Source organism: Pipistrellus hanaki (genome assembly GCF_964339955.1).
Source record: "Pipistrellus hanaki genome assembly, chromosome: 16".
Taxonomy (NCBI): Eukaryota; Metazoa; Chordata; class Mammalia; order Chiroptera; family Vespertilionidae; genus Pipistrellus; species Pipistrellus hanaki.
This window is the reverse complement of record NC_140518.1, coordinates 23,173,236-23,199,269: the sequence shown is the minus strand read 5'-3', so window position 1 is coordinate 23,199,269 and position 26,034 is coordinate 23,173,236. Positions and strand designations below refer to the sequence as shown.

Genomic DNA, 26,034 nt, shown 5'->3' with positions numbered 1-26,034 from the left:
GGGCTTCGGTGTCAGGGTAGGAGGTCCAGGGGGCCCTGAGCTCTGCGCCCACCTCAGCCAGCCCCTCCGGGCCGGCCTGCCCGCCTTTGCCTAATTCACCCAGGGCCTGAGGGGGAGCAGGGCTCAGGGGACCCCACCCGGGGAGGTCCCTGCCGACTCCTAGATAACTTCACTATCAGTGGTCACCTTTCTTTTATCTTCACCCGGTGGTTTGAAATGTCATCTTTTCTTGTGCTCAGTCAAGAGTTTGTTTGTTTATTTTGATCGTGTTCATTCAGTTCCAGTGGCCCCATCATGTCCCACTCAAACCTCAATCCTGTTTGCAAACGATCCCCCCCCACCCCCCGACCCCCATGGGCGAGGGAAGTGGTTCGGAGGCTATTTCATTTCGGGGTGGCGTCACGGGTGGGCCCGTGGATCAGTCTTAGAGCTTTGGAGCCCCCTCCTCTCCCCAGCCCACCTCCGGCCCCAGCCAGGACCCCTTACTGTGCTTTATACTTGCCAGCTTTATCCCAATGTAGTAACATGAGCTCCTGACAGTGGTGAGTGTGAGAGTCACGTTTCTGTTGTCTTTTCTCTTGCTTGGTTGGGGCTGCGGTGAGAGTGTCTCTGAGGCATACTTTCCCGCCTCTCTTACACTAGGATCTGCACACCTCCTCTCAAACACTCTTCTGAGCACGCTCAGCGGGAAGGTTTGTCCACACCTATTAATCCTCTCTCAGTGTCCAGCTTCCTGTTAGTACCAGCTGGTTTGCATGTTTTTGCTTGTTCAGATGAAACAGTTCAAGAAACAAATTCATATCCAACTCTCGAGAAATGTCTTTTTTTTTTTTTTGTACTTTCGTTTTTGATTTTTTTTTTTTTTATTAGTTACAACTCCAAAACACCTGTTGTCCAGTAAAACATTTCACACCCCCCTGCCTGTTCTTAGAGTGTATGTATCTGTGGGACTGAACTAAATGCATGCACTGTAGTCGATGTCCTGGTAGCTGTAGCCGTAGTTGTAGAACATGCATTGTTGAGTTGATATTACAGGGTCTCCGACAGCGCGGCATGGCACGGCTGTCTGAAGGATAGCGCGGGGGGCCAGGAAGAGAAGGGGCTCCATATTTTCAATGTCGCCAAGGGGCTTGGATCCATGTTCTCGCCATCAGCCACCACCACCTCCCCTCACGCTCCCTGCTCCCCCAGTCCAGAACTGGGTCACCACCCTCAGCTCTAGCCTTCCCAACAGAGGCCTCTGTCACGTGTCCAACTGTAGTGAGAGAGAGAACGGAGCCAGATCAGAAGGAGTCTTCAAGGTCTTCCTTTTCTTGTCTTCCTTGTATGGTTCTTGAACTCAGCAGGTCTCTTCTTCTTTCTGAGGAGCTGCCAGCAAGGCCCCTCCCAGCTCCTTCGAGGAGGCAGGTCCCTGTGGCAGCCCTGCCTCTGTGGTCTCCGCCCTGGGGTGGAGGGGAATGAGCTGTGGGAGGGGCGGGGATCGAGATCTTCACATCCTCGGTCTGAAGACAGGGAATGCATTTGCTCCTCGGGAAGGTCAGCGTTGCTTCTCCCAGTGGGTGAAGGTGAAGGAGAAGCCGTTAGGTGAGCTCGCCAGGGGTGGGGCGAGTGGGTGAGAGGACCATGCCAGCATGGAGATTATTGGCATGGCAGCGGGTGGGTGAGGGTCGCTGTAACTGTCAGGGAGGGAGCCAGTTTTTCTCCATCTCCCCAGGAAGACTTCCCAGTCCTGCTGCCCTTGCCCTCAGCTCAGGGCGGCGGTGGGCGGTCACCTTTGGACACACCGCCTTCCCCGTATTTGTGGCGACACGGACCCGTCATTAGGGGCGCCAGAGGTCTCTCAGAGCCTTCGGAGAGTCCCCGTCTGTGGTGGGGGACAGAAGCCCAGGAATTCACAGAGCCATGAAGGCCCCAAGAGTGTGAAGTGACAGGGCCACATGGGAGCTTCATGGAGAGGAAAAGTAGGGGGCTGTGGGAGTCAGCAGCACAGTGGGGGGAGAGGGGGGGGGCAGGAGTGAGCAGGCCCGTGGGCCCCAGAATGAGGGCTGAGGCCCAGGGAGGGAGATCTGGAATGTGCCATCCGTCTGGCTCCGCCTGCATGGAGGTGGGCGTGGCCTGAGGCGTGGGCAGAGGGAAGGTGTGGAACTGTGAGAGGCTTCGGGCTGCTGGCCCTGCAGATGGACCCAGGCTGGGGAGCAGGGGAAGAGAGTGGGGACAGAAGGCAGAGAGAGCAGGCCATCTCTCCCCTGTTGGCCTAAATCCCAGGCCTGGCTCTGCTCAGAAAATGGCTCTGCTGTCCTGTGGCTGAACATCTTAAGAGTCTCTGTCCCAGCAGCTAAAATGAGCACAAGTAAAATTCAAATGGGGTTTAGAACAGTTTCACCGGAGCCAGAAGAGAAAAGGCTTTGGGGAAGAGAGCAGATCTTGCAAGGAAGGCATGCCTGTCCCACCGGCTCCCAATGTTCTACGCGTCCCCAGTGGCGGCCTTCGCCGGATGCGCTGAGGGCCGAGGGGCGTGGACGGTGGTGTCCCACACATGCTCCTCCAGCCGCTGGAGGCATCCAGGAATTATTTGCATCGGCTGCGGCGTGAGCTTTAGGGTTCCCAGGTGTTGCTTTCAGCAAGCACGCGTTGAAGGTTTGCTCTGCGCCAAGCACCAAGGAGTATACAGGCAGATAACGCTTCCTCCCTTCACTGGTCTGAGAATCCAGACCCTTCCCCTGAAAGCCCATTTCCCCGGAGGCATTGTTTCCGGCCCCGTCAGCTTCCCTGAAAATGGGAAGTGGATCCGTGTGCAGCCTTCGTTTCCTGCACCCCCGTCGGCAGGATCCGGTGGCCAGGAAGGGGGAGGAGGGCTGTGAAACCATCTCCACTTTCCCCTCCAGCCTCCCTTGTGCAGCAGCAAGCATCCTCTGGGGCAGGGGTCCTCAAACTTTTTAAAGTGGGGGCCAGATCACGGTCCCTCAGAGAGCTGGAGGGCCGGACTATATGAACTACTAATTCCTACTGTAACACCTCGGCTGCGCTCACTGCCCAAAAAACCTGGCGGGCCGGATCAGACTCCTCTGCGGGCCGCATGTGGCCCGCGGGCTGTAGTTTGAAGACCCCTGCTCTGGGGCCTGTGGCCCCACGATGGCCCATCTGTGGGCAGGGTCCTGGGGACACCCTCTCGCTGAGACAGACCACACCTGTGGGCGTGGAGGACAGCCAGCGCAGTAGCCCAGAGCGAGGGCCCGTCTGTGACCCGTTGGGACCAGCCGCGACAGCCAGCCAGACTGACCTGAGAGACCTCTGAACGCGGATCTCCAGGCCACTGCCTCGTGTCCCAGGGGTGGGCCCCTTGTTTTCCAGCTGTCATTGCAGTCCTCATTTCTGGGAGAGCCAGGGTTTTCCCCTTAAAGAGCCCGGAACTGGATTTAGGTAACCTCGGTGAATTTGTAATTATGCAAAAAGCCACCCTGCCCCTGACCTCAGCCTCATTCATTTTCCAAGGGCTTCCGGACCAACCCTGTGGAGGATAAAATACATCAACTCTAATCAATAATTTTGTAATAGAAATCCCATGCACTTGATAAATCAACTCTAGTACAATTAGCAACTAGCCCTGAAGGCCAGACTTAAGTTTAAGTTAATCCTAAAGTGAGTGGAGTGGGGGAATATCAATGGTCTTTTAAATCAGTGGAATTCTTTTCAGTGGGTGACGCATCTGTCCGTGCCTGCCCCCCGAGCGGGTTGGGTCCCCACTCTCATGGTGGCTCAGAAGGAGGAGTGGAAAGCGAGAGGGATAGAGGGACCCCCTCCTTGCACCCTGGGCTGGGTGGGAGCACTGCAGAGTCTGGGAACCCCGAAGCTGGTGCAACCCCATGCCTGTTATATTGTGGTTCCTTGTGTTTCTGCCGAGCTTAGACTGTTATGTCGGTTACTGCAACTACCCCATGAGACAGGCAGGAAGGCAGTTTGGGGCCTGGTTTTACAGGTTTGTTTTTATGAGAAGGCTGGGCAGCAGACATGACTTATCACATAGCTAGTTACCCGAGGAGCAATGCTTTGGTCAAAAAGGAAGAACCTGGACTTGAACCCTCAGTCTTCGGCCTTCCTTAAGCAGCCCCGTGGAAGGGCCGTGTTTGTTCGTGCAGGACTCCCCTGCTGTCCGGACGCCATGCATGTGCAGGAAGGCAGGACGTCTGAGCTGCCAGCGCTGTGTCAGCCGAGGACTCAGGCTCCGGGACCTCACAGCCTGACTTTCAGACGTAGATTTTAGATCTGGGCCCAGGGTACATCTGCCATGGAGTTTAATTCAGCAGATGTTTATATGTGCATAGCAACAGTAATTATTATATGTGGCAGGCACTGTCCTGGGCTTAGGGTCAGAATATGTTGGGCTCAGAAACTGAGCCCTGCAGGGTTAAAGATGCTAGGGGATTTATTGCCAGACATATTGGAAGCCCTCAAAATTCACATCCACCTGGGAGATTCCTTAAGAGAAAGATCTCTTGCATGTGGTTGATAGGATGATAGAGAAACTTCCCAGCCAATTTTAATAAAATAATGATACTACTAATATATTAATAATAATGACTCAGACGTATTGTGAGGGAAGCAAGTACTGTGCCAAGCCCACCTGCCTTATCCCATTTAATTCTCATGACCCGATGAAGTGGGCACCATCATTCCCATTTTAAAGATTTAAAAACCATGGCTTAGATAGCGTATCTGAGGCGGCAGAGACAGGATTTAAGTCTAGGTCTGTCTCATCAGATCTGTCTGTGCTCTTAGCCACTGTCAACGGATGCTTTGTCATACCAGCCCTGTGATGCCTGAGCAAAGCTCTGCATCTTTAAAACACACTCTCGACAAAAAACCACCGCTGCCATCAACTCGATTCTCCATATCCTTGGTGAAGGAGAGTACCCAAAATCGCTCACAAGAGGCCTCCGGTGGCACATGTATTTTTTGTACTTGCTTCTGCTGTTGCAGATTTAATGTCATGGTGCTGTCTGGCTTTGGCTGACATTTCTAATCTGACTTCTGGTCCCTAAATCCTTTCAGACAAAGGAGGAGAAGGTGTGGTCCGTTAAGAGAGCCAGCCTGAAGGGGATTACTTGAAAGGAGCCTTTAGCCAAAACAGGACTGGCGGAAGTTAACTACTGCCCAAAAGAAATTAGGTGATGGAGCAAGGGAGAGCCTCTGGGGGCAGGACAGACATTCTCCATAGGGATGTCAACATCCCTTCCTGTGAGCTGTGAGGCCTGAATCTGGAAGGTCTCTGGGAAGCCCAGCCCTGGGAGGTGATTGGCTGCCCAGTTGCTGGGGCTTTGCTTTAGGCCAATGGCTGGGGAAGGGTGCGGCCGAAGGCGGGAGCAGTGGGCTCCTCGGCCAATCGTCCTGCAGAGAGGGGCTGGGCTCCTGGTACCATGGCAACCAGGAGCAGGGGCTCATTTGTTTTGTAGATGAGTAATTACTACGCAATTAGAGGGAGCTAAAAATAAAGAGGCCCTTTGTTCCTGGTTACTTACTAATATTAATAAAATGGTCTGCCCAGGTATGTGGTGAACAATTAATGCAAACCTGTGTGCATGCTTTAGAGCCCCCTGTAGGAGGCAAAGGCTGCCCAGCCCCCTTTCCCCCTTTTTCTGGAAGTTATTTCTGACTGTGGCCTGCAGAGGGTCGGCTTTCCTGGTCTTGAGGGCGAGAAAGAGAAGCTCAGCTTCACAGACATGCAGGACCTAGGATGCCCTGGATTCAGGGGATCAGTTAGGTGCCTACCCAGGGAAAGGTCCGGCGATGTCAACCCAGCCTAAAAACAAAACAAAACAAAAAAACACAAAACATCAGAAACACAGGAGCAAAACCAGAAAACATAGGCTGATGTTGGAGAAAACCCTTGTCCAGTTTTGCTGTGTATTCTTGGCCATGTTATTTGACTTTTCTGGATATACAGAATGGTCTTTAAACCTTCCACTGAGGTAGCTGCAGAGATTTTGATGTCTCCCTGCTCAGCTGGCCTGAAGAGAAACAAACCAGGCTTGGGAATGACTTGCTGGAAAGTTACCCAGTGTTCAGGGATCAGGCCCATGTCTTCCTGTGCCCTGGCTTTGGGGATGGAAATAACTCAGAAGCTTCTCTCAGATTCCTCACCCTGCCTGGGGGGAGGGGTGCCTTGTGGGTTGATCAGATAAGGATGATAAGCAGCTTTAAGGGGGGACGGGGAGAAGGAGGGTAAGAGCATAGAAGGAAGTATAGGGAATGGGAAGACTTGGTTCCTGACAGGCTTCTGCCACAGATAGCTGGGTGATTTGGGGGGCCCAGAATCTCAGACTGAAGGGTTCTTGGGGACCATTCAGTCTGTAGCTCTGGTTGCTTCTGTTACCAAAGCTCTTGATCCTTTGCCATTGGGGGTGAACGGGGTGACAGGGTCAGTGCCTTAGATCTGAGAGGAGTGGCTAGAGAGAGCCGGGGACTCCCAAGTGATAAGGCACGTTGGTGGGGAGACACTGGAAAACAGCAGTCATGTTTGTTTCTTTTTTATTTGTTTTGCTTTGTCGTTGTTGTTTTATGCATGAAGGCAATGAGAGGGCAGAAATCATTCCAAAATTGTGTATTGGTTAAAAAAAAAATAAACCATACAAAAAATAAAAATAAAAAAAACAGAAACCAAAAACTAGTCAGATTTCCACCCTTGGGTGTGGTTGATTCACCTTTAGGGTTGATTAAACCTGAGGGTTTGGCTAAGCACGGCACTCATTAGTGCAGGTGGACCTGCGAACAGCTGCTGTGGATGACCAAATCAGCTCTGAGAAAGGGCCAGTGCCTGGGAGTGTGTAAGGTTCCTGGTGTCCAGGCCATCCTGCACACCCATCCATCCCATCAGAACCCACCAGGGCGGGCCCAGTCTCAGTCATCGCTAAAGCTCCCCAGGCAAGTCCAGGGCGTCGCTGTGGACTCAAGTTCCACCCAGTTCTTGCCAGGTATGGAACCTCACAGCATTTCTGTGACTTTGCCACCAGCATCCCTACCTTAGAAACAGGTAAACAGAGGCAAGCTGGCAGCTGGCCCCAACCTCCGTAACAGCAGGACAGCCGGTCCGGAAGCCTTAGCCGGAGGCCTTGGAGCCCAGGACCCTCCTGCCAGTCCTCGGTTTTTCCAGCCAAGCCAGAAGGCCACCCGCCCAAGGGAGCGGAAAGGGCCTCTGTGCTCAGACAGTGCTCCTGCCTCCCTCGAGGGCCAGCCCGCTGAGAGTAAAGGCATGTATGTACCCAGAGAAGCAGAGGCCCTGGATCCCCCATAAGGAGGGAAGCAGCCTTCCTCCTTGACGGTCTGACGAATGGGGGCCTTTCTGTAAGGTCGGAGTTTGTTTGTTATTAAAGACCTAATTAGAAACATGAGAGGGAGCTGAATGGCTCCGTGCTTAGCTAATTAGTGACATGTATGCGCCCGCTTTGAACTTCAAGGACACAGAGCTATTAGCGCTTCCATCAAGAATGGATTAAACTCCTGTGCCTTTATAATCATTAAAGACAGGCTGCTCAAGTGGAAAGCCTCTTGTGCAGGTCCTCAAGGGGCTGCCCCTCAGCTTCCTCCCCTCCACCCCCACCCCCATCTCCCACCTCCCCACCCGCTGAGGCCCCGGTGGCCAGTGTCCACGCAGCGGGATTGGGCAGCAAGTACTGTGGGGTCCTCGGGCCTTCCAGCTCCCGCAGGACGGCCCTCCGCAGGACGGAGTGGTCCTTGGGGACTGGGTCAGCCCTCTGGTTGCAGAAAGACCCCACTTTCTAGAGGGGTCTCTGCGAGGGCTCAGGCACGGGAGGGCTCCCCTCCTCTGGGGCAGTGCTCTCTCCACCGCACCTTGGCCCGAGCGACGTCCTGCACGCGCAGCCTCGTTCTCCAGGACGTGGCCTGGGGGAAGGGGGTCTGGTCCACGGGGGAGACGCATGCCCCATCTCCTGCAGCAGGCCTGGCCCTGCCTCCGGGAGCCCCCTGCAGTCTGTTGTGCAGCTCTTGCCAGATTTCATTGTGTTTTCATTTTCTGCAACAGCACACAGTCCAGAAAAAACGTATGCTGGGCTGACAATGTCACTTACAAGACACAGGCACGCTCCCGGCCCCTCCGGCTGGGGCGGGCGGGGTGGGAGTTGGTGAGGGAGCTCACAGCCGCAGGCGCGCCGAGGGCCGCCGGGTACTCCTGGGAACACCACACTGGTTGTTTTTGAAAAGACAGAGAGGAGGATGTTCCTGAGGACAGAGGCAGCCACCGGATCGGGCATTCTCACGCTGAGCCAGGAGATGCTGGGAGCCACCATGCTGTGCGGGAGAGAGAAAGGGAGTCTCTAGTGGGCCCCACACTCCTGTCCTTGTTTCCTGGTGATTCTCAGGTGAAAGGGGGGAGGGGAGCAAATGCTCTGCCATCACCCGTGGGGCCGCCCTCTCACCCCCGCCCCCACCCGCCTTTGCCTAGGTGACTGGTGATGGAGGCAGCTGCCGGCGGCTCGCCATAGCCTCTCATGGGGGGCGGTGGCTTCATGGGTGGGTCTCTCCATCTGCTTGCTGCTCCTTGCAAGTTCTAACCTGCGTGGGTTTGGAGCCTGAAACCTGTTAATTTAGAGACCAGGCAGCAGGATGTGAGTGTTAAAACACCACCTGCTTCAGCCAAACCATAAATATTTGTCTCCCCAAGCACTGTTGAGGCTCAGGGCGGAGGTGCTGTTGAAACCCCCTGAGACGGGGTCAGGCCCCCCACCTTTCGTTTGAGACTGAAGACCTGAGCGGAGCGGCCTGCTGAGGTCCCTTCACTGGAGACATGGTGGCCCCGGCAGACGGTTCACACCGGCAGAGCGAGGGCCACACAGCCGCCGCCTCAGTCTCACACCGTGGCCCCGCCTCTCCTGGGGCCCCTCTCCCCTCATTCCTTAGACACAGGCAAACAAGCTCTGTCCCCCAGGACCCCTGGCTCTGGAGGGATGGGAGCCTCATGACAAAAGCCTGGTTTCCTTGGCCACCAGGCCCTTCAAGGCTGCCCCGCCTCCAGAATGTGTACCGATGGCCTCCAGCCATCCCCTCCTCCCATCCCCTGCTCCCTAACCAACGGGGCCCAGTCCCTTCTGAGGAGGAGACACACCCACAGACCCAAATCAGGGCCCATAACAAAGAGCATCGAGATGGGCAGAGAAGGAGCTGCTTTCTGTGGAGATTGTACCTCCACACAAAGCACATGGTCCCGGCCACAGAGCCTCCGGGATGGGCCCGCTCCCGCGTCTGGAGCCTTCTCTCCGCAGTGGTCTGGGTGGCGGAGTGACCTCCGGGTTCACACTGACACGGGGTGGGAGGGGGTCAGAGCCAGGCGGGAGTGAAGTTATCTCTTTAGGGGGGGCGAGATGTCACCAGAAGCTTGGACCATTCTTCAACGTCATTAGGCCCAAGTCTTAGGGTCCACTGTCCACCGAGTCCTCACTGGAGAGACGCCAGCATTAGCCGGCAGACAGAGCCTCAGCCAGAGCCGTCCGAAGCAGGTTAGGTTTTGAGAGAACAAACAGAAACTGCCGTCTCCTGAGACCGGCCCCACCGTCACTGGCCGTTGGAGTGTTTGTGTGACTCCGACTTCCCCGTCAGCCCAGCGCAGGCGCACACACTCCCCGCGTGTGCTGTGCCGGGTCTGAGGTAAGCCAGGCGTCTCTGGGTGCGTCCAAACCTGTTGGTTCCACGCCGGGTGTATACCTCTCGGCGATGTATCCGTTTGGATACGGAGACAGGGAAAGAGAAATACCATCACCGTACTCTCCTCATCCTTCCCCCGTTTTAACGTGTTTCTCCTCTTTCCCTTCTGAAATAGACTTTCATCAGAGCTTAAGAAATTACTGTATATGAAATTGATTGTCCCTGCATCTGGGTCCCGGAGCTGGTTTGATTTTAATTGAGTGTGTCATACAGGGTTCCCAGGCTGGCTGTAATTGCTGGCCCTCTCTCTCTCTGCACCTCCCACTTCAGCCTGAGCTCTCGAAGGATGGCTGGGGCAGAGTGGCCTGGCCGACTGCTGGAGTGGGAACCCCCCTCTCCCCCCCCCTCCCACCCCCCCCCCCCTCGAGACCAGCTGTAGCAGCCCACAGCGAGGTCCCTCCTTCCTTATCGGGAGCAGGCTTACCTTTTCATGGTGGCCTCTCCCATTTGATCCTCTGTGTGTGTTTACAGTGGCACTACCTTCAGAGGGCACAATAAGGAGACTGCAGAGCGGGGTCCCCGACTCTTTTCCCCTGGGGTGCTGCCATTCTTCAGAGCCCCCACGTAAGGAGCGGCTGGCTGCGAAGAGGGACCATGCAGGTCCCCACTGTTGACAGCCAGTTGGCATTCTGGGCCCAGCGTCCACTGAGGACCGGGGATCGTGAGGGAATAGGGGCAGGTGGCTCTGGTTTTGGAGAACAGGGTCCCATGAGACTCTGAGCACCCACCTGTCCACACACCCTGCCCTGAGGGGTCCCTTGCTAATAGGGGAGACAGTCTCTGTGCCGTTCGGGCGGATAGAAGCACAATACAGACAAGTCGGAGGGGAGTGTCGGAGGGACAGTGACTCTGGCCTCAGCCTATCAGCATGGCCCCTCTAGTCACTCCTTTTTCAGCCAGTTTTTTTAAATCCTCTAAAACAACAAGCAAAGAAACAAAAATCCAGTGTGATGAGTTAACACAGCCCTGGCCTCAAGAATATCACACGAGCTTATGTTCCCATCCTCACTGTGTTGGGGGCTGGGGCGGGGAATGGGTCATGACGTGGGTCAGCCCAAGCGCCCACGCCTGGCCCGGGAAGCATGGCGTAACGAATTGTGTGGCCAGTACATCACCGGGACTGGACCGGGAGGACGGGCCGCCATTGCATTTGCCCTGCTCTGAGCGACACACACTCAGTCCCAGACATGTGCCAGGGGCCATCAGGGCCGCCTGCCCAGGACTAAGCCTGGCGGCAGCACATAAGCAAATGACTGAAGTTGTCTTGAGGGCTGGCCCTGCCTTTTGGGGAAATGTGAGACCCACCAATCCAGGCCCTGGCTTGTCCTGGGTATGTGGGCTGGGGCCATCTGTAAGCAGTTCCTTTCTCTGGGTCAATAATCACCCACTTTTCAGGTCTCAGAGTAGGAGTGCCCTCCCAAGGGTGCCCCTCGCAGCCTGAGTGCTAGCTTTCTGCCGCAGGCCCAGGGGCATTCCTTAGGGCAGTGGTGGGCAAACCGCGGCTCTTTGGCCCCTTGAATGTGGCTCTTCCGCAAAATACCACGGCCTGGGCGAGTCTATTTTGAAGCAGTGGCGTTAGAAGAAGTTTAAGTTTAAAAAATGTGGCTCTCAAACGAAATTTCAATCATTGTACTGTTGATATTTGTCTCTGTTGACTAATGAGTTTGCCGACCACTGCCTTAGGGGTCATACAGAAATAGCTGGACTCCCATACCTTTCCTAGACCTCTCCCAGGACCTCCCTACCTCCATGACGAATTCCACTCTCGGCCCAACCCCTTCAGGGCCCAGGTGGGCAGACTATGTGCCAGACGGAAGGCAGGCATCCCCCGGGCTTGCCACCAAATCCCGAGGACAAAGGTGCACGGAGCTTTGGTCTAAGTGAGGTCCAGCTGAGGGTCTAAGCCTGCCGGAGAGCTTTTGTCAGGAATAAGACTCCCTGGCTCTCCTGGGTCAGAGTGCTCTTCTTTCCTGCATGGGCCACCAGTTCCTTCTTTCATTCAATGCAAAACGCCTCCAACTTGAATTCGAATGTATTCCCTCTTGCTGCCTCAGTGGGATTTAGTGTCCTTGCCTTCCTGCCAGCCATCCCCCAAGTCCTTTCTTCAGATCCGAGATGATTACATGCACCAGGTGGACGAATCAGATCCTTTTGTAAATCTCCTCCTGATTTGTATGGCAAGTGATTTGTATTTTCCTAAATCGGCACATGGTTCCTGTATGGTTGGGCTCCGCACACACCACTGTTTCAAAAATAGGTGTATTTGTTTTAAACTTGACAAGTTACAGAGCGCTTTCTGTTTTTCCCGCTTAAAGTCAGGCGGGCGGTACTCGCAGACCTGGACTCTGGCAGGGGAGGGTCTGACACCAAGGTCAGGGTTATGGTCACACTCAGGTCTTCTGACTCCAAGTCCAGTGCTCCGTCTCTCCACATCACAGCTGCACCCCTGTGCATACCAGCTGGACAAACAGAGCACAGAAGGTGCTGGTGGGCAGGGGTGAGGGGTGAAGAGGAACCTGCCCGGGATTAAACCACTACTGTGGGTGCTGCCCAGAGCAGCTGATGGAGAGACAACCTTCTCCCCACAGTGAGCCCCCAAACTGCCAGCCTGGGGCAGGGCGTGGCCCAAGCCCTTAATACTCGCAGCTTCTGCCTCAGAAATGGCAGGATGTTTGCAAGACATTGTCCTCTTATGAGACAGGAATCATAATGTCCCATGTCGAAATCTCAGCACTGAATTATTCAGCAACATGTACTGAGACCCTACCCACGCACGCACACACGCATACTCCACCGAGTCAGTAGCAAGGTGCCCTTGCCAGTTAAGAATGGTGTGCCATCCCCTTTTCCTGACTCCATCCTAGTGTGGGGGACCATTTCTGAACCCTCAATATGAGTCTTGGTGCCCTCCATCAAGATAGAAAACTGAGGTGCCTTCACAGGTCAGGACCTCGGCCTCGTGCTTTCTCCCCCTGCCTCTCCTCTCGAGGTCATAGCTTGGAGGGAGAGGGGTCCTCAAATAACCCCCTTTCCTGTAGAGCCAGCCAGGGTTCAGTATGACCTTCCCAGAGAATTATCCCTCAGGCCTTCCCACCTGCACACAGAAACAACAGCTGCTGAGAAGTTGGCTTGCAAAGTGGTGGTCCCCACTCACCCCCAGCGGCCAGAGCCCTTTGCTCGGAGCCTTTCCCAGGTGCCTGGGCCTCCAGAGGCCTTGTTTGGGGACGTGAACGTGCAGGGGGAGGAAGGGAATTGTTGGCTGGAACACGGGCACGTCTCCTTCGTGCCCCCATCCATCGATGGGTCAGGTTCCACTGCCCAGAAGCCTGGAGAATGGAGGCCCGCCCGGAACTGGCTGCTTCGTGCCTGCGACTCTGCCCAGTATTCGCCCGGGCCGGGGGGCACCTGCAAGGTGGCTCTGAGAGGGGTCTCGGGCCTTGTGAGCAGCAGGTGTATATGTCATAGGGGGCTGGGGCTGTAAAGCTGCATTCTAATACAGTGCCTTTAGTGCCATTTGATGGAAGATGGCTGAGCAGGAGAGGGGTTATACGGGCCTACGAGCTGCTTTTGGCCACATTTCCTTCAGACCAACTCTTACACTGCAGGCCTGGGCGCACAGGAGTGGGGAGGTAGCAGGGATGGGAAGAAGGCCTGCAGCCCTCTAGTCTCTGAGTCCATGGAGGGGGCGTTTCTGGGCAGCATCCTTCTGTGGGCGTGCTGCCTCCTGTCCCCAGGCTGCCTCTGCCGGTGGATGGGTCTCTGGGTAGTTCTTCCCCTGCTGGAGGGAGCCGAGACCGCAAGCTCCCTTCTCGCAGCCCAGCTTCTAGAGCTGTGATGGGCCTGCCCACTCTTTTCCTAGATCCTCATCTGCAAAAAGAAAAAGAAAAAAAAAAATCTATCCATCTTCCACTGTGGGCCCCCACCCCCACCCGGAAACAGAGCAGGCTAGCCACTTGTTAGTTACTTTGCGTAGGACGGAGTCAGCTGCCTGGGTGACCCAGGAGTCCATGGTCTGAGTGCTCGCCACTTTCCCTAGCCCAGAGGAAAAAAAGTGTGAGACCAGATAATTCTGCCTTTTGAACATCTCGGCTGGATTCTTGCCTCCCTGAGTGAGAAAGGACAAATGTTATCTGCAAGCTTAATCTTCTATATTCAAAAGCCCCGTCCCTTTTGTCTGCCAGTGCATTCCCAAATCAGCCACTTATTTGCTCTAAGCCTCTGTGATTTTTTTTTTTTCTCTCTCTCTCTCTTTAACCCGTTCTTTTCATCAGCCAGCTCATTCACTTCCCTGCTACAGCTTCCAAGAGGCCTCACGTTGGGACCTCCCACCCAGAGGGCAGGCATCCCAGGTAGCAGCTCCCCTTTTCTCTGCTGAGTCAGGAGCCAAGCAGCCTGGTTTGGTCTCTTTTGAACCTTCTTATCCCCGGTCTCCTCCCAGTCTGGCTTGGGTGCCAGGTCAGTCGGTCTCTTCCCATTCCCAGTGACGGGTTGGTAAAAATCCATCCACTTCCGGCTTCTCCAGCCCCACCGGAAGCGGGGGACTGCAACCACCGTCCCCTGGGCAGGGCCATGACCAAGAAGGGTGCACAGGTTCTTTCCTTCTGCCATGAGGGCAGCTGGCCACGGGCAGCAAGGGCAATGCTGAGGGGGCGGGAGGGAGATGTGGAGGTTCGGCCCCTTGGAGCCGCAGGAATGCACGGAGCCCAGATGTGGCCCACGGTTCTTCGAGACAGGTTAGCTGTCGCCCAGACGTCGCCAGCCCCAGTCACCTTGAGCTTGAAAATCAATGAGAACTTAGCTTTTGCAATTAAAAGAAAAAATGTTCCCCATCCTGGAAAATAAAACGTTTAAGTTATGAAGGGGACCGGACGATGAGACAAAATTAACCTGGTTGGCAGCCGTGGCTCTCGCGAGGGAGGGAATGATGGGATTGGGGAGGTGAAGGGTGGGAGGCCCGGGCCGTGTCTCCTGCTCCCCCTCACCCACCGCTCTGGGGATTCGGGGCTCAGAGGCCCCACTTGCTGTCACAAAGGTACATTCCCTGCTCTTTTTGTCAGCCTGGAGTTTATATCTGAAGAGAACTAACAGGAAGCAGGCATTTCAGTCAGATATGCTTTAGCTATAAACTGGTTCAGTCCGTATGCTCTGCATTCATATTTCTGTCTCTTTTTTTTTTTTTTTAAACAAAAGGAAAAAAAGTTTAAATCCCCCCTTTCCTTCTACTGCAGGAGGTGAGTGTGTGGGTGTCCCATAGAAGTATCATTGGCATTCACCCAACGTCGGCCCCCGCCTCCAGATCTGCCATCCCCTCCCCACCCCCTCCCTCCATCCCCTGCTCTCCACCCCAAAGGGGAACCCTCTGCCACCATCATTCCGGGTCTGTGGAGATGCCCAGATTTTCCATGACATATCCCATCCTTCGACCACGTTCCGTACGGACGACTTTCATGCAGGAATGTCAGCAGGAGGGGCGGGTGGGGAGGGAGTAGCCAGCGGGGAGGGGGGAAGTGGTTGGGTGCGGGGCTGGAGATCTTTTTTGTCTTAAAAAAAAACAAAACAAAAAAACAAAAAAACAAGCAAATTTGTCATTTAATGGATCCAAAAACAAACAAAAAAAGAAAATGTGAAACAAAAAAAATCAAAAACCCCCTCCCCGAAAATTTTTTTTCTTTGTCCTAGACAACAAATTGCTTTGTTTCCTGTCACGTTTTAATATCAATATTAACACAATGTGTAGTCTAAAACTAGTTCCTTTGTAGTTTGCATGGGATGTGAATGCTGTCTCAACGTGCCCAGACCTAGACAAGACTGCATGAGCATCAAATCAGATGTGAACAAAAATCTCTCTCTCTCTCTTCCATATATATCTCTATTTCTATTGTGATAACCCGGTGGGCAGTGGAGCACCCTCCGGTTGACTGCCGTAGTGTGTTGAATGGTTGTTTTTTTATTCTCTCTATTTTTGGAGCTCCGAGCTTCTTAGTAGTAGCCTGGGCTGAGTATTCATGAGTCCCTGCTGATGTTTCCGCATGGCCTTGGTTGAGTGTTAGAAGTTGGGCCTCAGCTGTTTTTTTCTCTAGTGTTTGGCTTGTGATGACCGGTGCATGCCTGGCTTCTGGCCTCATACCCAGCTCTATTCTCTGCACACCAGTCCTGAATAGCTACAGTGCTCAACCGAATTTTGGCGCGCCCGCTTCCCCGGCAGGCTCCAACCCGGCGCGGCCCGGAGGCTTCCCGGGGGCCAACAGCCCAGGACCCGTCGCCGATCTCTACGGCCCTGCCAGCCAGGACTCCGGAGTGGGGAATTACATAAGCGCGGCCAGCCCACAGCCGGGCTCCGGCTTCGGCCACGGCATCGCTGTAAGTACCCGCCTTCCCCTTCCTGTCTCCTCCCCGCCCATCTTCCGTGGCCCGTGGTGGGGAGGGTGTGCCGGGAACGCCCAGAGTTGGGAGCCGAGGAGAAGGCGGTGGGTCCCCAATCCACGTCCTTTCAGCTCCTCCATTCGGGCCTTACCAGAGCGAGCGCCCGTGGGCCGTGCCACATGATGGCGTTGAAGGAGCGTGAGCAGGGCAGGCTCAGAGCACCACGCCATCACCGTCAGCCCGTGCCACCCTGAGCCACTTATGTGGCCCACCACTTCCCTGGCTGCAGAACAGAAATAAGCATGCCTCTCTCAGAGGCCTGAGAATTCATGGGAATAGCACATAGTCAGTCCTCAGTATGGGCCCCTGGTCCTTGATCTCTGCCTTCTGGAGACGTGGGCCTGGACGGGGCGTGTGGTGCAGGCCCCCTCCCCTGAGGTCTCCTTTGCTAACGTTTCTTACAGTTTCCAGGTTCCAAGTAAGTTCCCACTCGTGTTCTTTAGCTGTGCCCTCCCCACCAAGGCCAAATGCATTTGATATTTGTAATGCTCTGTGGTTCTATAATCTGACTAATCCAGGCCATAGAAATTTGCTTAACAGATTTGCATGCTGTTTTCAGATTGTATTGTTCTTTCCCCTCCCGGTGTGTGTGAGCATGAATGTGCCTGAGCCCACTCACTCGATGCCCCTTCCATTTGGAAAACAAAATCAGCCAACCTCTGCCCTAGCCAACCCCGGGCGTCTCGGAGGCAGTTTGGCTTGGAGCTGAAATGGGAGTGTCTGCTGTCCCAGCTCCTGTCCTTGTCACGAGAGCCCTGCCTCGGGGCCTGCGCTGGGGAGAACAGAGCAAGTGCAGACAGTGTGGGACACCAGGGCCTCTGGGTTTCTGCCCCCGATTGCCAACACTCACACCCACACACACACACACACACACACACACACACACCAGCCCTGGCCTCTGTGGTCTGGGTCCTTGTTCAATTCCACTCCCAAGCCAATATCATTTAAGTCAGTAGATTGATGCATCGAAACCGCTCAGATCAGCTGTAGGACCAAGTCCAGAGTACTGTTCCTCAGCTGAGAGCTGCATCCGGTTGGGAGACCCTCTCTCACCACGTAGGACACAACTCATTCCCATCCTCAGCACCCAGAAACACGGGCCCTGTGTGCTCCCCAACACTGGGGTCTCTCTGACCCGGGGGCTGTTTTCAGAGATAACCACAGAGCACGGCCTCTGGTCTGCACGGGACTCGCTCTCTCCCCAGCTGGAGCCGCCGGGAGCCGGAGACACTGTTCTCTTCGCCCTCCCAGGGGCTCAGGGCAACGAGCACCCCGCATCTGGGGCTTGAGCCCCCATTTCCCATCACCACCCGCCCCTGAATCTGGCTCTCGATTTTCCCCCGGGCACGCCGACAGGCGTGGGGTGGGAGCGGGGCCGGCGGGGTGGGACCGTGTCTCAGAATTACATATTCATGCTGGCAACCACAGTCTAGTCCCAGACATCATTTCCTCTCCCAGAATATGACAATCTGTTCCCATGTATAGCGTGCTGATGACCTTAACAATTGTGCAATTTTAGGGACCTTTGATTGCAACGGCCTTTACAAATGGATACCATTGAGCAGGTGCTTTCGTTGCCATCTCACTCTGAGGTATTACCTTCTCTGCCTACGTCTCCGCCCCGCCGGGCCTTCCGTAGTGCCTGCGCCCCGGGCATGCAGTACGCACAGGCCCGGCCTCGTCACGTCCACCTCTCTCCTCTCTCTGGACCTTTCTCGTGGGGGGAAGGGGGATAAAAAAAAAATGCAATCTTTTCATCTTTCATTCCTTTCTTCAGCTTTAATCATGACGCTCCCCCCACACACTTTTTATTTTTATTTTATTATTGTCTTTTCTTTTCTCGGTTTGGTTCTTTTGCTTCCTTTTCTTCATCTTCCCCACCCCTCCTCATCGTTCGTTGTCTGGAAATACAGTCAGGAGTGTGGGAAACTGGAAGGCGATCGCCTGTTGTGCCCGCCCCGGGGGAGCGGAGGCAGGGACGCTGGGCTCCCGCCAGGCCTCCCCCGCAGGGTCCCGGGAGCTGCCCTCCTGGGGTGCCGGGCCTCTCCGCTCCCCAGAGCTCCTGGCCTCGGACATTGGGGTTCCTGCCGTCCAACGGCCCAGACTGCAACTTTGAGCGAAAAGAAAACATTTTTTTTTTGCCAGTAACGACTGAGTAATTACCCAGATTACGGCTCAAAAAAAGCAAATTAAATTAACGATATCACCTGCGTAACACGGGCTTGGATCCCTGCCAGTTTCCTAACCTTCTAAACTGAGCTCGAGTTAATTAAACATTTTTTAAATCACTTTGACGGGCCGTGGAAAGGGTGGCGTGGAGGAGAGGGAGGCCGGGGCAGTCAGGGAGGGAGCCTCTTGTCACACGCTCTCATTTTGAAAATGGGAACCTGCCATCTTGGGGGGGGGGGGGGGAGTGGGAAGCCAGGGGGGTGCTGTCGGGAAGCTGGTGCGTTAGTGTGGGGGCCCTGAGACGTGGGTGTCTCTCTCTCTCTCGGGAAGAGGGAGGTGGCAGCGGAGCCTGGGAACGGGGCCCACTCAGAAAGCCCCAGCCGGGACGGGGCGCCTGTCACTCCGGGAGGGGCCGGGCTGGAGCTGGTGGCCGCTGGTGTGCAGTCCATGGGATTCCTCTCTCCTCGAGGGGGACCCAGTTGAGTTGAGCTCCATGAATTCCTCTTGGATTTCTCTAACGTTGCTGCTAAGGAATCACCTCAACTAACCCAACTACCTCTCTTAACCCAATAAACCCGTGTGTGGACGCTCCCAGCCCTGGCTCCACCGCCCTAGAGGGCTGGCCCAGCCATGGGGAGCCAGAGGCACTAACAGTCTGAAGGAGAGCTGCTCCCCACTAATGAGGCTGAGGTCGGGCCCCAGAGGGAGGCAGGGTCCTCTGAGAGCCGGGCCGACGGAGAGATCCGGGGACGTTGGGGACTGAGGTGGCTCCAGCCCTCTGTGGTCACATGACCAGGGGATTGTACAAACACGAGGTGCAGCAGATCCCTGGGAGGCCGGGGGGGAGGGGGTGCGGGGGGAGGCTGCCAGCGCTCCCCCCTCCCTGGTAAAGGAGGGTGGTACAGGGCTCTGGCCACCGCCTCCTAGGCCACCCCAGCCTTTCCATGGGGTGGGGGAGGGGCAGGGTTGCTCCCAGCCCATCCTCCATCCAGCTCTGGGACTCAGTTTCCACAGAAGGAGGAAATAACAAAGAGAGTGGAGGTAGCAACCCGACCCCCCCAAAAAAATAAAAATAAAAATAAATGGATGAAGGGAGTCAACTGAGCCAGGTGGCTGCACCAAAAGGCACGCTTCATTGCCTTACCCCCCTCCCGGTGGCCCAGGCCTCCTCCTCTTCCCCTCCCCTCCCCCCCCCCCCCCCCCCCAATCAGGGAGACTCAGCTCTCACACCCATGACTGCTGGGCCTGTTCCATTTCCTGTAAGCAAAGCTGGTTGTTCATTGCGAATGTTTCATAAAGTCCTGACCTTGATTCCTAGCTCGATTCCTAGGAGTCCTTTTAGTGGGCACTGGCATTTTCAGTTCTGGGCCGTCATTGGTGGGTAGCTAATCAAGGCAGACATTTTTCAAACATGGCGGCCTTGAGAGCAGATGCTTAACCAGAGAAAGCATCGCTGCTCGCTGCTCGGCGTGCGGTTCACCAGGCCGGCCCACAAACCAGCATGACCGCATGGGCGGGCCACACTTCCTGCCATCCATCCCCTCAGGGACCCCACAGCTCTGCATCCACCCGGCAAAGCAAGCTGACTCGCTGCCCGGCCCCGGCCCCGGCCCCGGCCCCGGCCGGCTTAGATGTCGGGGTTCCTGAGCTGTGCCCCAGCGAGCTGTTAGCCAGGCCAGTCTCAAGCATGCCCAGGAGCCCCTCGGCGTGATACTGTGCAAGCGTAGTCGGAATAAATGGGATACTTGCCTGACACTTCTTTCTCCTCCCACCCCCCACTTTTATGTTCTCTTCCGGGCACCCCGACCTTCCGTACCCTGCAGAGCATACCTGGATGTCCAGGCAAGACTGGGCGAAGTTTCTGAGCGGCCCTTTGTTTAGGTGATGTCATCAGACCTGGACCCCCACCAGCCTCACTCCCCATCCCAACCAGAGATGGCTCGCTTCGGATCGAGGGTTGGCACATCTCATCATCTCACGAGTCTGCTGTAATATAAGACAACAGCTTTTCACTGTGTACATATATAACCATGATTTTGGTTTTGTTTTGTGTTTTTTTTTTGTTTTTTTTTTCTTGATGGTTTCCCTTCCCCCTTCTCTCTTGCCCCTTCTCCTTTGAAGTCTCTTTGAATCACATTGAGTAGTGATTTTTGACTTAGTCCAAGTAGTCATATAGCTTTAATATCTAGTTAAAAAGCTAACCATAGTATAATTGTTGTATTAAGGTATTATTTTTTTTCTTTAAAAAAAAAAAAACAGCGCTTTTTTTTTGCTTGTTTGATTCTGTTCTCACTTTTAAAGGATGCTGAGATGGTAATATGACTCTCCATATTTTGGTACCAATTCTGAGACTGTATGGATTTTCAGGTGCAACTTGAGCGCGCACTGGGGGGAAGCGCGGGTGCGAGGCGCGGAGGGGGTGGGCGCCGGCTGTCCACTCGCGCTGTGTCCCCGGAGTGAGATGCAGTAGGCTAACCACAGGCTACGCGGTTCTTTTCAGTGATGTCTCTTTGTTAACCTAAGTATATCTATCTATTTTCGGCAATAAGGTAAGGATGACCATGTTTCGAGTGTCCTCCTTTTCTATAAGTGCTTTTTTTCTGTTGAAAGAGGTGATATAAGGTTTTTTGAAATTGTGACTTCTAAAAAAAAAAAAAAAAAAAAAACTGTTGTAAATACAATTCCATTAACTACATAGAAACTTATTAAGAAAGAGAGAATCAGAAGATATTTTTGTGAGGGAGTCGGTCCGGGCAGCTCGATGCTCTGTGGGGGGAGGAGGGGAGGGCCCGGACGCAGTGGGTTGCGTGCGGAGGCTGAAGGACACCCAGCTGCCAGGACGACCCCGGAAAGAGTTGGAACACTGTTTAGCTCCTCTTTGTCTGTGTGGAAGACTCGATTAGTGTCATACCAGCATATTAACCTCTCGTCTGTGCACAGCTTCAAACGTTACCGTCTAGTTAGGTTTTTATTTAAAATACGGAAAACCGCTTTTCCCGAGACGTTTTTTAGAGAAAAACAAAGCTACAATTTTAATATTTAACATATTTAAAGTTTCAAAGCACATCTGTTTGGCTTGGGAGGGGAGGGGTGGGGAGACATCCTTTTTTCAGTCTTAATTTTTCAATATTTGATCATTTTCTATTGTCCAATCATTTCAGCACCTCCGAAGGGCCCTGGGACCCTTCGCCTCTCTTCTCCCCTCCCCTCCCCCTCCATCCCTCGCCCGCCCCCAGCTCTGAGGCCCCCAGGCCAGGAGTGGATAAGCCTGCATTACTGAAACCTTTTTCTCCATTCACTTTCTATTTACAAATTAGGAAAGCAACCTTTCGGTTTATATATTATTTTTAATACCTCAGTGCTGCAAGTATCACCAGAGAGGCTATGGAAGAATTTTTTTTTTTTAATTTATTGTAGATGTAAACAGAATTTTAAAAATAAAAAGTATAAACATCGCTGCACTGTGACTGGTGGGAAAAACTGACAGTTTCCTGTTTGCACAGGTTAGCATTTGGCTGTTATAATATATGGTCCTCGGTTGGGGAGAGATACTTATGATGAAGGATATTTTTTAATTTAACTTTTTTTTTTTTTAATATTGGTAATAGGTCGGCAACAGCAACTATAGAAGTACAACTCAATAGATGGCATTAAAACATATTGTAGCGTGGATATATATTTTTTTTCTTTTTTAAAAATGTGATATTGCCGTTTTATTAATATTTTTTAAATTGTTACGTTTATAAATTTGGTACTTAAGGCACAGCCAGTATGAGACACTGAATGCGACATTTATTATAAAGAGCTGCTGCACTCCTATTTTTATAAATTTTCCTAACAAAGTAGACTGACGTAGAACTACATTCACGGACACGGTAGGGCAAATGCATCTTCAAACAAAAGGCTCCGACATGCTCACTCAGAAAGGAAGGAAAAGGAGCCTTTCCCCATTCTAATTAAACAACAACACTTACAAATAATCATGTGATTTGTTTTTCCAATAAAACGTTGGGTTGTTTGGTGAGATTTTTTTTTGGGGGGGGGGGGTGTGAGGGATGTTTTTCTTTCGATTACCAAACAACCAGGTTACAGTAAAAAGCTGGGCGCTTTTAACATATCCAAACCTGTTCACATAATAACATAACAAAATAGGCATTTTATTGAAGAAAAACAAAAAACAAGACAAAAAGAGACAGTCAATTCCCAGAAACTCGGTGTCTAGACTAGGGAATTCAATTACCGTTTTGTCCATGTTGGTGATGTACTGTACTACCCTGCCTTTCTCTGCATCCCTCACCGGAGACTCTTTGTTGATCACTGTCTGTTAATAATGTATAAAATGGCTATCTTGTAAGCGTGCTGTCCTGGTACTAGTATAGTGACTTTTTTTCTCCTCTTTCTTCTAGTACATATTGATAGGTATAATGTAATTAAGGTTTAAAAAAATTTAGGCATAGTTATTCAGATTTAGGACCAGTAAGGATAGAACTTTCTCTTATTTATGGGGGAAAAAAAAAAAAAAAAAAAAAGCTAATAATTTGGGGGCAGTTTATTCCTTTTCATTTTTTTTTTTTTTTTTCGATTTCAAGTTTTCGTTTTGTTTCTCGCTGATCTGATGTGGTTTCAACTAACCCAAGGTCTCACGATGTTCAAATGCCGGCAGACGCCGCAGCGTTTCATAGATTCCCACCCGCCCCGCCCCGCGACTGTGAAAGGGGTGTGCCATACTACCTTAAATGCTAACGCTAGATATGCAAAACTGGATTTTTTTAATTTATTTTTTAAAAGAGGGAGGCATGGTATATTCAAATGATTTTACTAAGAGAAAAAAAAATATTTTTTTAAGGATGCTCAGAAGAAATTGATAATCTGTGTGACTATGTTTTAGATGTTTATAATACCTTTCGAGGAGACCCAGTAGCCCATAGCACAAATCTCGTGGAAATCTGATACGTTTTCATGTGGCTACCTAGGTTAAGGCTCACGTTAGTCTCTCCCCTCACCCCCCCCCCCCGCCCCCCACTCATCTAGAAGTCCATTTGGAAAGATTTTTGTAAATTTTGTTCGCACTGACGTTCAGCCCCGTCTTCGTTTCAATCAAGCTCAGTGGGAACCGCCTTTTGCGCCTTCCCTGGGGGAGGAACCCTCTCGGCCGATGGCTTTTCCCCGGCATCATAAAATAATCATAAAACAGCCACCGGGTGACTCTCTGGCTTCCAGATCCATCTGCCCGGGACCCCCCAGGCTCCTCTCCTTCAGGCAGAGGAGAGTGAGGGGCACCAGCTCCCGGACCCGGTGCCTGTCCCGCCCGGGGGTGACCCAGCGCGGGGTCCCCTCTCCCGGGCGGTCGCACACCCGGTCCGTGGCCTTCCTCACACCCACCGGGAAAACCAAACAGCCTCTCGCTCCGTCCCGGGCGCTCATGGGCTTGATTCAAACGAAGCCCCGACAGGCCTTTGCGTTTCTATCCTCCATATACCCTTCATCTTAATTTGAACTCGTAGCTTGGACTTTAAGGTAGCATGGCTCTTTGCTGTCAATCTAATGTCTCACAGCACAGCAATTCACAGCCAGTGAATGTTACACACATCTTGCTAGACTAGTTTCAAAATCATTGGGTAACTGTTGGTTCTAATGACCTGAAAGGTGTTTAGTTTTTGTTTTCAGTTTTTATTTTTATTTGGGGGGAAGGGGGGGTCTTTTTTTCTTTCTTTCTTTCTTTCTTCTTTTTTGGTTTTTCATTTGGGGATTTTGAAAAAAAAAGATTTGTTTGGGTTCCAAATAGAAAAACAAAACCTGTCTTTGATCTTTAGTGCAAACGAGGGCTAGGGACTTAGCCACCACCACACTGCTTCATTCTGCCATTCACTCACTGCAGCGTCATCAAAAAACAAAGCAATATAGTTTACTACATGTTTTCTCGAAGGTCAGCCATGCTTTCTGTATTATATTGCATATGAAATTGTTTACAAAAGAAACACTAACTCATACTTCTCTTTATCGGTTGGGAGTGGCATGCAGGGACAGAGGGAGCCTTGGGGGTGGGTTGGGGAGGGGAGAATTTTGTTCTGAATGTGCTTCACCAGCCAGGCTACCTCCCAAGGAAGACAAAAAAAAAAAAAGAAAGAAAAAGAAAAGCAAGGGGGGAGCAGAGGGGCAGACGCAGGCAAGCACATTGCAGAGAGACACTGGCGGCCACCCCCGCCCTCACCCCGAGCAGAAAAGCAGCAGCAGTCAGCCCAGCCCAGACCTGGGTGCAGACACTACACAAGGAAACACCACCTTACGTTAAGCAATACTTTAACACTGTACTATGTTTGTTTTCTCTTCCTTTCCTTTTTTTTTTTTTTTTAACCAAAAAAAAAAAAAAAAGTAAGTAAACTAAGACACAAAGAAATCGACATAAACCCACCCCTCCAGGGAAGCAACCTTAATCCAACCACTCGGCTATCGGAAATAATCAGAATGTGTTGTGGCAGACAGGATGTCATTCCCGGGAGGCGGGGCGGGGGGCGGGGCGGGGGCCTGGGGGACAAGTCCCAGGGCCTCCCGAGAAGGCGCTACTGTACCTGTACATACCGAACCATCCGTGTGGAATCTGTGCGTGTCCTCTTGAGTAGCGTGGGCTAGCCAATCTGCCGTCCATGGTGTGTTGTAAACTCGGAATTCCATATGTAATAGGATGCAAGTCTAAGCGTTTCATGTGGACATAAATGTATCTCAATAAAACTTTCCCTAGCACTGTGGCTGACCTCACCCTTACTTTTATACTTTAGTATGAAACTGATGACAACTTTGGTAGTGAGTATTTTTTTTATATATATACATATATATGTATCTATATATATATATATCTCAAGCATCTTTCAGGTCTTTGTGTGTGGCTTTTCTTAAAGCCCTGTTGTAAAAATTACTATGTGGATGGCAGTCTCTCACATCACAGATGTGGAAAGTATAATTTTATATTTGTATTTTCAAATAAATAAGTTTGTGAAAGGTTTCCATCCTCTACTGTGGTCCAGAAATCAATGTGTTTGTCTGACAAAAAAAAAAATAAAATAAAATAAAATAAACTGTTTTGAACAGAGTCGTTTGGTGTTCTTTCGTTTACAAAGTCCTGTGGGAGAGCTGTGGTTGGGAGGTTGGGGATATCACCCAGTCACACCCACCTCCCTCCCCCTCAACCAGACTGTGGGCTACCCGCAGTCTGTGGGCGCAGGGCACTGGCCAAACCCCATACCCCTCGAGTTAGGGGTCCGCCAGGAGGATAACTTTAAACCCTCGCGAGTTTCAAGTTTTGCCTCGTGGAGAGAATTTTGTAGAAGACAAAAGTAAAGGTGTAGAAACGGATCATCTATGATACTTTCACCTTCTGGCTATCAATAAGTGAGAGAAGGGGAAAGAATTGAGACAGTTTGTTGAGGACGAGTCCTAAAACCTGGTGGTAGCAGTCGAGCCATTATCTGAATCAGGGATTCCTTGGCCGTTAAGCCTGGAGATAATGAGCCAGGCTGAGGGGGCTGGTAGGGGTGAAGGTGAGCCTAAGAGTGGAGCTGCTTCCTCCAGGCCTTGGGTAGAGCCCTAGGCCCCAGGGCATGGCCTTCTCAGGTCTCCCCTTCCCTGCTTATTCCAGCTTCATCTTAGGGGCCAAGAGGAGAAGTTAGAAGGGGTCTGTCCTTATCTGAGTCTGGAGACAGGAGCGTTGGGTCCCAGGATCACATCTTGTGTGTT

At 52.6% G+C, this 26,034-nt stretch overlaps 1 protein-coding gene across 6 annotated transcripts in view; it reads left to right on the top strand.

Annotated features, from left to right (window-relative positions):
* MSI2 (musashi RNA binding protein 2) overlaps positions 1–25,381 on the top strand; it is a 360,886-nt gene extending 335,505 nt beyond the window's left edge. The window contains exons 12-14 of one of the 6 annotated variants that reach the window (XM_084862606.1): positions 15,917–16,071; positions 17,654–17,726; positions 20,127–25,381. In XM_084862606.1, coding sequence (XP_084718732.1) covers positions 15,917–16,071; positions 17,654–17,695 — 197 coding nt within the window. In that variant the 3' untranslated portion in view covers positions 17,696–17,726; positions 20,127–25,381. Of the gene's footprint in view, positions 1–642; positions 756–15,862; positions 16,072–17,653; positions 17,727–20,126 lie in introns of those variants that run through there. The other 5 variants (XM_084862604.1, XM_084862607.1, XM_084862605.1 and 2 more) reach the window with 5 other exon arrangements.
* Positions 25,382–26,034: the final 653 nt, after the last annotated feature.